Below are 15590 nucleotides of genomic sequence, written 5' to 3' on the forward strand. Positions count from 1 at the left end.
TATAAACTCATCTCTTCTTCAGTTAAAACACAACTTAAAAGTAGAAACTTAAAACCTACAACTTATAGTGTTCAAAAAATCACTGCTTAAGATACCCGAGGCCATCAATTCCTGGAGCTCTTCAATTGTCCATACTGTGCAAAGCCTCATATAACTCATTCTCGGTTAATTTTTCCACTAATTTTGCATTAGCTGTTTCCTCTACTTGTGGTAAATCACTCAGGAAATCTTCAGACAGTTTTCTATCTTCCACATGTTCACTTTTATAAAGTTCCTCATAGAAATCAACAATTCTCTGACATATATATATATATATATGATTCTTCGCTTAGCTCCTGTCTGTTAGTATATTTTAGGCAATGAATAAATCAACTTTGGCTATTCTTCTTTTCTAAACAAAAAAAAAATGAAGAAAAACCCTGGAAACAAGATCTAATTAAGGCCACTTGTGCTTTATATCCTAGCAGATTTTCATGTAGTTTACTAATTTATTAATACATTCTTTGCTATACAACCTTCTAATAATATCAAATATGAAACAGTAGAGGGCAGCCAATCTCAGCTTTTGGGATACAACCTTCCACGCAAAATCCGTTGTTGCTCATATTGTACAATTGATCTTTTCTCCCAAGTGTTTTATGTGCAATAATAATACTTGATATAATGAGTACTTGGTTTTAATTTTAGAATTATAATGTAATTGCTTCTCAGGTCTTAATGTGACAAATAAAATATCACACACACACACACACACACACACACACACACACACATATATATATATATATATATATATATATATATGTGTGTGTGTGTGTGTGTGTGTGTGTGTGTGTGTGTGTGTGTGTTGGTATATTCTTACTAACTGTTTCTTTAACTGTTACATATCCAAGCATTTTAAAACTTCATCTTCTTCTTTAAAACCTTCTGTAACTGGTAATGTTTTGCTTCAGTGGAGTTCCAGGAAACATCCTGAGGTCTGTTTAACCTGAGCAAACACAGATTTATGCAGATCTGTGAGTATTCATTAATCCTGAACGATCATTTCTCCAGATCGAAACCTGCTTCCTGTGCAAAGATCACAGATAAATTCACCAGCTGAACTAGACAAGCCTCACACGGGAGAGAGGGGTATGATGGTCAGTTACTTAGATAATACAAACATAAAAATAAGGGTCTAGCATGAAGTATATTTTCAGATGTCTCATATCAACTCAAATTATTAGAAAGCAATATAGCATATTTTGACAAAAATAAATTATAAAAATGAATGATAAATCTTTTTAAAATATTATTATATTATTATTATTGATTTGTTATTCCTGTTTCTTATTCCCCCACTAAGAAAATTTTAATCTAATTTATTTTAAACATTTTGAATATTCAGAATGTTTTCATATTTGTAATTTTTAACTTAATATTTTGATTAAGATAAATTTATTTTTTTATATAAATATGAATATATATATATATATATATATATATATATATATATATATATATATATATATATATATATATATATTCAGAATATGTCAATGCTAGGCAGTGAAATTTAATCCATCAGTTAATTGTGTTTGGATCTTTTTTTTTTTTCTCAGCACGGAAGTTCAAGGAAAACCCCTTACATCAATTTCCTCGAATGTAAAGACTTGTTTCTCTAAAGTAATGCTCTCGGATTTTTCAAAAAAATCTACTGATTTCCTAACCGTCCTTAAGCCAGTGTAATGGAATCCACTGTAATCGCTTGCAACGTTCCCTAATAAATTCACAAGCTGACATCTTCAAATTGTCAGGATTGCATTTCTCTTCCACAGAACTGTCATTTTCAGATGTGTTTTTCCTTATAGATTTTGTTGTTTGTTCCTTTTTTCAGTGTCTAAACAATATCAGTTCTGAATAATAATTAACAATGCAACAAGATTTAAAACCATACTGAACAACCACTGGTGAACTTCCCTCAAGGTAGGTCATCTTACAGTGGCTCTTCTTACCCCAGTGTCGTCTACATCACATATACAGTATCATGCTGTACATCACAGTCTTGGTCATTGCCTCTACAGATGTAAAGAACTGCATGGTTAGACGAACAGAAAGAATAGAAGAGCTGGAGATGAGCCAGGGCTCAGGAAGCTTGAAATATTGTTCTGCAAGCTGACAAAGAGCATTAATCACTGCTCCAGGCCTGAGCTTAATTATGCTTGAATAACTAAATCATTAAAGGCAGAGACAGGGCCTGTCAGCCACGCTCATGAGCTGAAATGCTCTGCTAGCATCACCCTCATATTTTTCTTTCTCTTTCCCCAGAAAGGCCTAGGTTTCATGCAGAAAATTGTGGTTGGTTCTCTCTTATTTTTTTAGCAATTCTAGTATTAAAAGAAATTTTTTTTTTTTTTTTTTTTTTTTTCACGCACAAATATCCAGTGAGCGTCAGTTGTGTGGATGAAAATGCCTTGTCGATGTCAGAGGACAGAGGACAATGGGCAGACTGGTTAGAGATGATAGAAAGGCAACAGTTACTCAAATAACCACTCATTACAACCAAGGTATGCAGAATACCATCTCTAAATGCACAAAACATCGAACCCTGAAGCAGATGGACTATAGCAGCAGAAGACCACACCAGGTGCAGCTCCAGTCAGCTAAGAACAGGAACCGGAGGCTACGATTGGCACAGGCTCACTAAAATTGAACAATAGAAGAATGGAAAAGCGTTGCCTGGTCTGATGAGTCTTGATTTCTGCTGTGACATTCAGATGGTAGGGTCAGAATTTGGCGTAAAGAACATGAAAACATGGAATCATCCAGGGCCGTAGCTGGGGTTTGTGAGGCCCCGGTGAAGGTTGTACCAGTGGGCCCTGTTTAATTTTTTTTCATTTGTATGTTCGTTCTATTCATTTATATGTGCTATTTACACAAAGTTTTTTCAAGTTTGTATGTGTCCAGGTACAGAAACCGAATAATTAAATGTAAAATAGCACTGGATAGTCTTTAATTTAAAGTAAAATACACAGTCAAACCAAAATTTATTCAGACACCTTCAACATTTCTCACATTACCACAGTTTATTTGCTATAGTTTGGAAAATGGTAATAAAATATGACAAGAACTCAGAGTTAAACTGTGTCAGAACAAATTCCTCTTGATAATGTCAGATAACTTTGATAGAAAGATATGTAATGAATAACAAACAACCAAAACTTCAGACTGACTTCAACTGTTAGTATGACAATATTTACACAGCTATCAATACTTTTGTTGACCACTTATCTTACAACTATCTTAGAAATTAGCAAAAATAACAAGAAGTGTCTCACAACTGTCGCACCTAAATGTAGGGCACTTGGGTGGTGGCAAACAGGCCACTGAGCCTCTCTGTGAAGTCCTCCATTTAAACATCATATGAACTGAATGAAGCTGTTGACATGCAGGGTTGGTGGCCATCATATAGAGAGAGCACTTATTGTTCTCAATTATAGGATTCATATGATGCGATTTCAAGTTTTCCATTCTCTTTGGAGTGTTACAAGCTGTTTGTGAATCGATAAGATCCCTAAAGTTGCAAAGACTGAAGTCTCAAATCCAAAAAGAGATGTTCTTTATAAAAGTTAAGACTCATCCACACCCTTCTAAAATGCCTCATTTAAACACACCCCCACATGTCTACATCACTGTGTGGGAAGGTTTGCATAACACCACTCAAATGTTCACGCAAAGAAACAAGAAGTAACTTTAATTCTCGCCGTAGTATTGTTGCCCCCGCCGTCATGTGGTTTTTGAAGGACTCAGAACCTGTAAGTATGTTTTTTTTTAAAAAAGATTTAAAGAATTTGCCACTGATGATTCAAACGTGAGTTTCGAGCAGTGTAGAGTATCGCTTGTTGTTTGTCGTTTCTCCGATCACAAATGAAGACAAATGGTTTTATGTTTAAAGAAAGAACAGATAGATAAACAAATAAACAAATAAATTAGAACTTTCGCTAATGATTATTTTGTTTATGGAGCAATCGGTCAATTATTCTGATGATTAATGGCGTAATCGGATAATTATAATAACAGTTTTTGTAACAATAAAAATATACCTAAGCTAACAATAGCCTTTCAAATTAGGCTTAAAATACATATAATGTCAATAAGGTAAATAGTTCAAATAAAGTATCAATAGCAAGTATGGTTTTAACAAAACTCTTAAAATTAATAATAAAACAACAGAGCTAACGTACATTATTCATTATGACAAAAGACTGCAGAGGGCGCCAAAGGCCTGACCATTGTTTTTACACGTTAGCATGATGTAATGCTTGTTTAATATTGACAAAACAACAATTAATTAAAATGTACAATAATGGTTATAATTTGACCATTTCTCTTTGACAGAAATCCTACAGCCACGTAATTTCTTGAATAGCAGTGGACATCAAAACGTGTAAACTCCACACATTTCCGAATTTCTCGGCAGCGGAAGTCATCATAAGCCCTATTCACACGGGATTAGTATCACCTGGTGACCTCTAGTCATGTGGAGGTTGTCTGTGATCTTAATCCCATGCGAATCGGGCATGTCTGTAATTTGTAAAGTAAAAATTTCCCCCGCAAATGTCTTACCATATTTCATCGAACGCTGACGAACACTGTGATAATATTAGTCCCGTGCATATCGCCATCTCTGTGATTTTGCAGGGTCGTACAGTATATTGTTTTTGTTTTATGTGCACCTTTTTATCCATCTTTAGAGAAGAATGGAGTCTTGTGTCGGAGTGTTTTGATAGTATTTTGAGTGTTGGGTCATATCGCTATACAGGGGCGGATCTAAGATTGCATCCACAGGTGGGCTAAACCTTCAGACAGATTACCTAAATTACCTAAATTTTATGGAGTACATATAGACACATATCCATTAAAGATACATAAGTTACTTATTTAAGAGCAACGAGTGATTCTCTCTTTTATTGTTTGATTAACATTATTAACATAGCCTAAGCATGCATGTGTCTGTTCACATCAACTATTTATGTTCGCTTAAGACTGTTTTTATGTCGATACTCGTCGAGACAGCCATTCAGAGATAAATTTGGCAATTTGCTCAAAACTTGAACAAGAACTCAATTTGGTATTTGCTTGCTGTCTCAGAGATGACTTCCTTGTATGCACGACAGAACCACATTGAGATCTCTTTCGTGACATCTTGTGCTTGGCTTAAATTGTTTAAACTGACAAGCCTTAAAACACATGAGAATGATAAACTTAGAGGAAGCAGCACTGGTCTGATGGTTCAGATAGTTTTAGAGGGGCAAAGGGGGGATTTCTAATTCACACAAGGTCCCAAGAAAATACTTATCCCATGCGATTAGGGCTTTAGGGTTAACTTGAAGGGCAGTGAATGGGAGAAATATAAATATATTGTTCACATTTGCTCAGATAGCCGAAGACAAATTCCACGATAGTGTTTTCTTGACTGTCAATAAAAGGAAAAAGAAAAAAAAAATATTGAGAGAGACTGACATATATATTGTTGTTCATTATGTAAAAGTCAGTTCTGGTTCAGTGTTAGATGTTTTCTTATTATATTATACCAAAAGGACAACTTGGTATCTGTAAAAATCAGGTACAGTTGAGTGCAGTTTATATTTTTAGTAATTTTAAAGTAATAGTTCACCCCCCAAAATAATAATAACAATAAAAATGATGTCATCATTTACTAACCCTCCACTTTTTTCAAACATGTATGAGTTTATTTCTTTTGTTGAACATTTTGAAGAATGGTAGCCATCAACTTCCATAGTTATGTATTCATTCATTCTTTCATTCATTCATTCAAACATTTGTGCTTAACAGAAAAAAAAATAATAATAATTCATTACATTTATATAGCGCTTTTCTAGGCACTCAAAGTGCTTACATTGTCAGGGGGTATCTCCTCATCCAACACCAGTGTGCAGCATCCACCTGGATGATGCGACGGCAGCCATATTGCGCCAGAACTCCCACCACACAACAGCTTACTGGTGGAGAGGAGACAGAGTGATGAAGCCAATCAGCGGATATGGGGATTGTTAGGAGGCCATGATGGTCAGAGGCCAATGGGCGAATTTAGCTCAAAAAAGAAACCCATACAGGTTTGGAACGAGTACATGATGGCATAATTTTTGGGTAAACTATCTATTTAATACCTCCAAGCACTTGGAATATCAAGAATACAATACACAGTCCATGAGAACATCATTTTAAAGAGAAAAAAAAAAAAAAAAAATATATATATATATATATATATATATTTTTTTTTTTTTTTTTTTAACAATTCTGCAATGGAAATAAGCTGAAACCACTATAACCTTACAAATTGTTGAAGTTTTGATGTGACCACATCTCAATGAGCTTGCAGAATAAAGTGTAAATAGAGGTCTGCTTATGTAATGGTGAGAGGATCAGTACCTGTAGGTTCCCACACACGGAGAAGTGTTCAAGCCTAAAGCGTATACATGAGTGCACTGGGTCTTGTTGCAGTTGGTCAGCATTTTAACACTCCTGCTTAGAGCTTAAGGATATACTGGTTTAACTTATCGTGAAAATAAATCCACTTGTTTGGCTTTGTTAAACTGGAGGGGGGCAGCTGTAGCATGGGAATGGAGATACAATCTAAACACGCCGGTCTGGAAACTAATATTGTCGATGTAAACAACATCCATCCAGATAGATAGATAAAATCTGCATTGTACGATCTTCCCACTAGATGTCAGTAAGCATTCTAATTCATTCAAATACACTGCATATCGTTATCACTTACTTTCACATACACACCCAGTCCAGAGAAAGAAAAAAATATAAAATAAATAAATAAGTTAAAGACGAAAAAGAAAATCATCCCGTTTTGACCTAATCGGCAAGAGAAAAATTCCATTATGTGATAAGAATACTTAAATTAATTAGATTTGCAAAGATATAAATATCATACACTAAGTCATCTGTGGTCAGAGATGTCCATACAAGCACTCATGCCTTTCAAATTAATTAATCGAGGTATAATTATCACATTTTCTGATGATACATTATAACATTTTTAAGGTTAAATCTGGTGTGTGTGTGTGTGTGTGTGTATATATATATATATATATATATATATATATATATATATATATATATATATATAAATCAGCTTAAAGATTATTTTAATTGCATGTACGCAAATTCCCAGCTCCATCTTTTTCTGACTTTTCTCCTCCTTTTCTCCAGTTCCTGCTATACTGTTTCTGCCATCCATGATGGCGAGAGATTCTTGAAAGATAAACGCATGAAAAATAAGGAAGATCAGGAGATGAGAGATTTGCAAAGCGAAACAACCAACCCCCCATTTCTCTCTTTTCCTCTTTCTCTCTCTTTCCCTCTCTCTCTCCCTCTCTCATTACCCTCTCTTGCTCATTTGAATAAATTAACACCCCCCTGACGTCTCGCTTCACCACCTTCCTCTTCCCCCCAATCTCTCCCCCTCAACAGGCTGCAGGGAGAGGGAGAAATCCAGAAATATCCTCCTGTTTCCACACACGTTCATTCACTTGCTCCCTCATGCACATAGACACAATCACACCCACCCTCTAATACACCAAATTCATCCCGAAAGCTTGGGTTCAACAGTCTCGTCGCTGCTAATGCAAAACAAACCCTTCCTCAGCACGCAAAAATAAATAAATAAATAAATAAAAGAAACACAAATTACAAAATAAAAACATTTGGTCTTGTAAAAACAGACTGGCGCGCAGCCGCAGATGCACGGGTCCCTCCCTCAGCTGACTGACTTGGTGCAGCTCACTGACTCATTTGACTAATGCTGGCGAGTGCAACATGGCGTACAGTTCTGTATCAGGCTGGCTAATTAGTGCCAGTGCAGCTCCAGCAAAATTGGGAAAGCCGTGCACCACTGTGGCGCCATGCTAAACCAAAGCAGCTCACCATCTGGGCCTCCTCGGCCGCCATTTTGGTTCTGCATGGCGCTAGTTTGCATAGAGTACTCTAATAGGCAGGGGGAACTGAAGCGGGGTGCGTTAGCCACCATTACAGAAGACTAGCATTTAGTGCCCTCCCGTTACCTGCGTGTGGCTGAGGTGGAAAGGCGCCAACCCTTGCCCCCTCCTTTCCACTCCACTACCACCCTCTACCCTCAGTGACCTTGTAGGCATTTGGTTAGGGAGGGGGCTCTCTGCATTAATACCAGATACATTAGCGTTAATATGATTCTACCATGTAGCCGTGGCCTGAGGGGGGACTCTGATTGTCTGCGTATTAGCATTACCGTTCTCATTAGCCCACCCGCTTCTGCCATCTCCGCTCTCTCTCCTTCCTTTTCCTCATTGGCGTACTCTCTCTCTCGTTCTCTGCTTTTCTCCAGGCAACAGATGAGAGAGAGTGATGCAGATGATTTGTATTAGCAATGACTTCAGCAGTAGCTGCCTGCCTGCAAGTCAGTGGTCACTTCCTCTCTGATGCACATTGTGTAGATATATACACAGTATCTAGATTTATTTTAGCCAGTGTGGCTTGTACTTTCTTTCTGAGCATGTGTGTGTGTGTTTCTTCATAAGTGTGTGGGCGGGTAAGGGTAGCATTCCATCTTCTATATTTCCACTTGTTACATAAGAGTTGAGAGAAGTGGTAGAGAGAGGCATTGGTAGGAAACAAAGAGTCTGGCTGATCTGCTCAACTGCTATCTTCCCTGCTATTCCATACAAACCACTGCAGAAAGAGGTGGATCTTGACTGGCAAATTTTAGTATACATTTCTGAATTTCAGAGGTATCCAGGAGCTTACTAGATGGATCATTCCAATGTGTTTTGCCAAGGTAAACCTCCGTGTACTGGCCAAGTGCAGAGTTGTACTTGAGAAAATCTCTTTCTAATAACAGAACTCATGATCATGTTGACTCTGCCCTGCTTGGACCCAACTCCCTATTCGATCTTGACTTGAGCTCGGAAAGAGCTAGTCTGGACTACAACACTGGACAAGTGACCCCGAATGGAAAGGCAGGGGCCCTGGAGAGCCTGTCTTGTAGAGTTTACCCCAACTTACCTCAAAACACCTGCCTGGAAGTTTCCAAAAATACCTAGTAAGACATTGATTAGCTGGTTCAAGAGTTTAAATTGTGTTGGAGATAAACTCTCCAAGACAGTGGCACCTCTGGACACCTCTGCCCTAAGGTGTTTTGTCAGAAGTTGTACCCTTTGACACAAAAGTGTCATATGCATTTCAGAACTTTGTGCCACTGTGCTTAACACTTTTGGTCATTAATATCAAACTAGATTTGTTGCTCTTAAAGGGTCAGTTCACCCAAATATTAAAATTATGTCATTAATGACTCAACCTCATGTCGTTCCAAACCCGTGAGACCTCCGTTCATCTTCAGAGCACAGTTTAAGATATTTTAGATTTAGTCTGAGAGCTTTCTGTCCCTCCATTGAAAATGTATGTACGGTATACTGTCCATGTCCAGAAAGGTAATAAAAACATCTTCAAAGTAGTCCATGTTACATCAGAGGTTCAGTTAGAATTTTTTGAAGCATCGAAAATACATTTTGGTCCAAAAATAGCAAAAACTACGACTTTATTCAGCATTGTCTTATCTTTTTGATCTGTTGTGAGCACGTTCACTGCAGTGTAGTGATATCCAGTTCACGAACTAATCATTCGATGTAACCGGATCTTCTTAAACCAGTTCACCAAATCGAACTGAATCGTTTGAAACGGTTCACATCTCCAATACGCATTAATCCACAAATGACTTAAGCTGTTAACTTTTTTAACGTGGCTGACACTCCCTCTGAGTTAAAACAAACCAATATCCCGGAGTAATTCATGTACTCTGTACACTGACTGAACTGCTGTGAAGAGAGAACTGAAGATGAACACCGAGCCAAGCCAGATAACGAACGAAAGATTGACTCATCATTGAAGATGTTTTTCTTACCTTTCTGGACATGGACAGTATACCGTGCACACAGTTTCAATGGAGGGACAGAAAGCTCTCGGACTAAATCCAAAATATCCTAAACTGTGTTCCGAAGATGAACGGAGGTCTCACGAGTTTGGAACGACATGAGGGTGAGTCATTAATGACATAATTTTAATATTTGGGTGAACTAACCCTTTAAGCTTAACCCAACCCAGAGCTTGGGTAGTTATCAAGTGAGAACAACAATCCTTGTTGTGGCCACATCACTCTCAGAAAAAATTAAAAATAAAAACACTTGCAAAAATTGTACCTTAAGCTTGTTGGGGCATTACCCTCAAAGGTACACATTAGCGCCTCATTTAACCTAAAAAAACACTGTATTACTTCAAAGTATGATCAAGGTACTAATGTGAACTCTTTGAAGGTGTAGTTCTACTCCTAAAAAGTACAATTTCAGCATTTCCTTTTTTTTTTTTTTTTTTTTTGGCCTGCAAAGTTACTTTATGGTATAGCATAGTCATCAGGTGATAGAATTGACTAGCCCATAAAAAATAAAAACTGCCAAACGTGTTAAACTTAACTTAAAATAACTCATACTTTTAGTTGAAAACGTAATGAAATAAACCAAAATATGCAACTTTGTAAATGTTCCGATTTTGTAGAAAGAATTTCTGTGGGCAAACATAAGTTACCTAGAGTTTTAGCAGAGTAGTCTTAATCTACATTTGATATACCCTTGCCTTGTTCACTTAATTCCAGGATGAAATGTTCCGCTATGACAACATATTTTCACTAATGATTATTCCATTTATATGATCTGAAAAAAAAACGGATGAAATGACATTAGATGAACTGTTCTGTTACGGACTGACCAGGGGCTGGGTAAGGATGCATCGCTGTCTTTATGTGTAGAATCACATGTCAGTGTGATGGATTTCTGTATCGGTTGATTCTCTAACAGGGCTGCATATAGCCTGTAATCAATAGCAGTACAGCACGTTACAGTTCAATAATTACCCGAAGTGGATGTGGGTGTGTGAAGCCAGAGAGCGCTGGAGCGGAACCATCAAGCCAAACACTGTAACCACTGGTAGCATACGATCACTCTACACATTGTTTTCATTTCTTAAGTTGCCCTGGGGATAGTGTGCCATACTGTAATTTTACACCCAGACATGTACTCTGGCATTGTTACGTATCATTGTCAAAACAATCCATAGAAATCCATCAGACTGCTTTCTTCCTTTTAAGATGAAGGGTTTGCCAATTTCAACATACAAAAACTGTCAAATGCAATACAGTTTTGATTAATCTGAATTATAAGGGATTAACAATGCTGTCCAATTACAATTTCCGTTGTTTAATTAAATCTGTTCATATAAATATTTCTTTTTGCAAACTTGGGTGGTGTAGAAAGACACTATAGTCACCAGACCGAGAAAGCCGGGGTGGTCTGTGAGCGTTTTTCTCTACTCGAGACAATACACGATACGCCCCTCAGATGTCATTCCTCTCATTTTGAGCACTGAACAATGCCGGCGATTCAAACATTCCTCGGTGCACCTCTAAAGCACGCGTTCTCTCTCATTCGCATACATTAACGCATTGAGAGACCGTGACAGGGTCTCGTGCAGAGTCTCTAAGGACGCACGCGTGTCACTCACTGAGCAGTGGCATAAAATAACGAACGCGAACTTTAAAACATCTTACAGATGATCCGCGGGTCTTAAATGGTTTAAGGTGGTCTCCCAGTCTGGACTTTTTCGTCCGGGTCTGTTGAAAAGTGGCTAAAACCAGCCAAAAGATCACACTGGGTGAACGGACAATATTTAAACAGTTTTTGACGGCAGAGTTGCATCAATGCACGATTTCTGGCGGTAAAAGGTAAGCCGTTGTCATTGCGAAAAGTGATCCGCCGTGCGTAAAAAGCAGCCATTAAGTTCCCAGGTGCGCTATGGTAACACTGAGTGCCACAGAATGCCCCTGCTGTCTCCAGCCACGTGGACCCCTCACAACAACAACAACAACATGTTAAGTCCTGTCCTCCCTGATGCACTCAACCCACCCCCACCAACAAAACTCCGCGCGCCGTCCTCGCCGCGTCTCTCTCTGGCCCCGCACCAGCACCTCTCCATCTCGCCTTACCATTAGACTACCGAAGGAGGGGCCGCTCGGATGACGGTCCCGCGGAGGGGAGGGTACGAGAGGCGGGACCAGAGTCTTCCCCGCTTCTCGGCGCTGGCGAGTCCGGGACTAGGGCTGGAGAGATCGCCGGGGAGCATCGTCACCACTCCTGCACGGAGCCTCGCCTGGCCGAATACTGCACAGTGCACACGTCGGGATTGCAAAACATTCCTGAGAAATATACCTGCTATTTATGGCATGTGGCTGGTAACTTTACTCCTGCTGTATTCTTTTCAAGAAGGTATGTGGTCAGTTTATCTTTTGCTGCTTTTTACTTATAACAATGTTGAAATAAACGTCACGATTTATTAAATTAAATTAAGTGGAAATGTGTGTGAAAAAAAAATCTCGCTGTAAAGTTTATTGAGTAGATATTCAGCGTTATTTTATTGCGCGCTCACATATCTGGATTTCAATAAGTTTCTTTCGCTCCGAAACTTATACAACTTCGTTCAAAAATGTTTTTAGTTGCTTAAAATGTGAAAAGATGATTTTTCTAGTCAGCGATTAACCACGAAAAGGAGATTATGAGGCTCTAGGATCTGCATGTTCCCGTGCGCAAAGATGGTGGAGATATCATGATTTGTATGCAAGATATGAATATGCTGTTGAGTTATGAATATGTAGAACGGGATCAGATTTTGCGTCGGTCGTGTGCATTTACCTTACACTTTTGGCCTTCTGTACTTTGCTGGCTGGGAAAAGTAGAGTTGGTCAGTGAGGTGTGAATTTGTTTGCGCTTGGTGTTCTTTTTTACTGGGCTCGAAAAATAATGTACATTTCCTAGGATTTGAATATGTCTGTTCGCTGTTTAAAGTAAGCTGTATGCCTTTAGGGAAAATAATAAAAGGTATTTTGTAATAAAAATGCATGTTTTTTTTTTTTTTTTGTGGTAGAGGATGAATATATCTGCATAGATCTTGTGACAAAATAGAATGGCATATGCAGCTTCATTTCCAATTAGCACTGGTGCAATTAGTGGTCCTCCATTTTCTATGCCAACAAATTCCCGGTTTGTCTGTGCTGATGGTGGGTTTGATAAGGCACATTTGAATTTGTATAAATGCAAAACGAAGATGTGGTTTATTGTAATCATAAATAAGGTTATTTATTTGCTCATTCTGTTAGTTTTACGCATCATTTTTTGTCATGGTGTCTCCTCAACAATTTTGTTTTTGACTCCTCACAGCATATATACCCCTCCTTCTCTCACCCTCCAGCCTTGGAGATATGCTTTCAGTTCTTGCTCATATGTTGTTTTCCTAAAATTATCTCACAGAATAATTCTGGATGAAACCACTTTTCAAACGTGTGTGCTTATTTTGAAGTTTCCTTTATCTGATATATTTTGTCAAGTATGGATATCATATTTATTTACCCACAGACAGTTCAAATGTAAACGATTTGCCTGGTTTTACAGTGCTTGAGTATAGATGCTTTAGAATTGAGAAGGTGTGTGTGTATATATATATATATATATATATATATATATATATATATATATATATATATATATATATATATATATATAATTATTCTTTCTCTCCTAGTGTGTGAGAGAGAGAGGGTTTGTGAAAGAGAACTGTGGTGTGTATTAATGTGTGTTTGTGTATGTTTGTGTGTGTTCTTGTATGGGGGAGGAAGGGCGCAGTAGGGCGTAAAGTGCGTAAAAAACGGGATACGGAGCTCGCAAACAAACTTATCTTTTGAAATTTTTTGCGATGTTTTCTTTTTATTTTCTAGTGCTCATAGTTCATGATGTGTTTTCTTTAATTTTCACAATATATTTCTTATCTTGTATCTTGAGACCTGATGACACGGTCGATAGGAGATGTAAAACGCACATCAATTATCATACATGCATATGCATTAGGACTGCGTATTTTTTCCGAGAGGGCCGCGCCTCCATCTTTTCCACTTTCAAGGAATGTAGAAACATTTCCCATTAAAAAAAAATATATATAAAAATAAATATTACACCCCCCCCCACATTTCCCGAAATAATTGTATGTTGTCATAAAAACACATTTTAGTCGTTTTTGGTTAGGAATTATCAGTCATTTTAATTGAAGTATTATGCATCATCGTGACCCGGGCAAGTTTTAGCATATTACCCCCCTGTCTTCACACCTGAACCCCGGTCTGGGAAACCGGATCCAGGGTAAACTGCAGTCTCGAGGGTCAGCTTGTCTTTTTATGGAAATGCAAGTAAATGAAATGGAAAAAGGCACCGATGGATGCTGCAGTATTGTTTGTGGAAATTTCCATTGTTATTTGCATGGGAGTTATAATTTGATTAATAATAATAATAATAATAATAATAATAATTATTATTATTATTATTATTATTATTATTATTATTATTATTATTATTATTAACAATAAAACAATAATAGCAAATAGCTATTTTTATTAAATTGATTAATAATGACATAGTTTATTCGTTTTTTTATCGTGTTGGCTTTAAGTGAAATATGGAATATATATATATAGTTTAATTAATTGATGTTATTAACCAGATGGTGTGTACCCTCAGAGTGATAGATCTCAAATCTGTTTAGAATATCAAACAAAACATTTTAACAATTATTTGTTTAATTTTATCAATTGTATTTATGCCAGATTTGCTTCATAGGATATTGAATAATGAATAAAAGGGCTGTGGGCAGTGTGTGTGTATCTGTGTCTGTCCAGTATTTATTTTAAGGATCAACAATCGTCAGGTCGTCAAATTTGTGTGGTGGCTGCGATATTATCCGGTCTGATCCGAATTTCTGAACATTTGCCTAAATTAAAATGTGATTGAAAGGAGCTTGCCACGTCAGACCTTTTTAGACTGAGATATAATAATAATAATAATAATAATAATAATAATAATTATTATTATTATTATTATTATTATTAATTAATTATGTATGTCTAACATCATCAATAACAGAAATATGTGAACATAAAAAATAATAATAATAATAAATAAGTGCCCACTTTCATGCGTTTTCACCTCCAAACTGCTCGCAATGTCAAACCTGCGCCTCACATCAGGACACCTCTATCCCACCCGGTCTCCCCCTCATAGAAATATGCAAAATCGGTTTCCTTTCTCCCCCCTGTTCTTCCCAGCTGCGCAATTAGTAGGAGATCTGCCGCATCCCCCATCCAAAAGTAAATCAGGTCATTGGCCATAAGGACTCCATTTCTCTCTCTCTGTCTCTCTCTCTCTGTCTCTCTCTCTCTCTCTCTCTCTCTCTCTCTCCGTGGATCTGTCTATCTCTCTGTTTCGGTATAGTACTCGTCATAGAGGCCTGCACCTGTTTCCCTCTTTTTCTATTTTTTTTTATGTTATTTGCCGAGAGACACGTTGCGTTCATTATAATACGATATGTCCTGTATAAAAATAAAAAGCAAAGCATTGTGTGACAGCAGCATGAGTCACAGTGATAAACACACGTTACTCTCATAAACTGTAGTA

The 15590-nt window shown here is 37.4% G+C and overlaps 1 protein-coding gene across 1 annotated transcript in view; it reads left to right on the forward strand.

Moving 5' to 3' along the window:
• The first annotated feature begins 12070 nt into the window (after positions 1 to 12070).
• The window catches only part of dscaml1 (Down syndrome cell adhesion molecule like 1), a 131698-nt gene continuing 128178 nt past the window's right edge, over positions 12071 to 15590 (forward strand). The window contains exon 1 of the mRNA XM_059514764.1: positions 12071 to 12362. Coding sequence (XP_059370747.1) covers positions 12113 to 12362 — 250 coding nt within the window. The 5' untranslated portion in view covers positions 12071 to 12112. The remainder of the gene's footprint in view (positions 12363 to 15590) is intronic.

This window comes from Carassius carassius, chromosome 28 (genome assembly GCF_963082965.1).
Source record: "Carassius carassius chromosome 28, fCarCar2.1, whole genome shotgun sequence".
Lineage (NCBI taxonomy): Eukaryota > Metazoa > Chordata > Actinopteri > Cypriniformes > Cyprinidae > Carassius > Carassius carassius.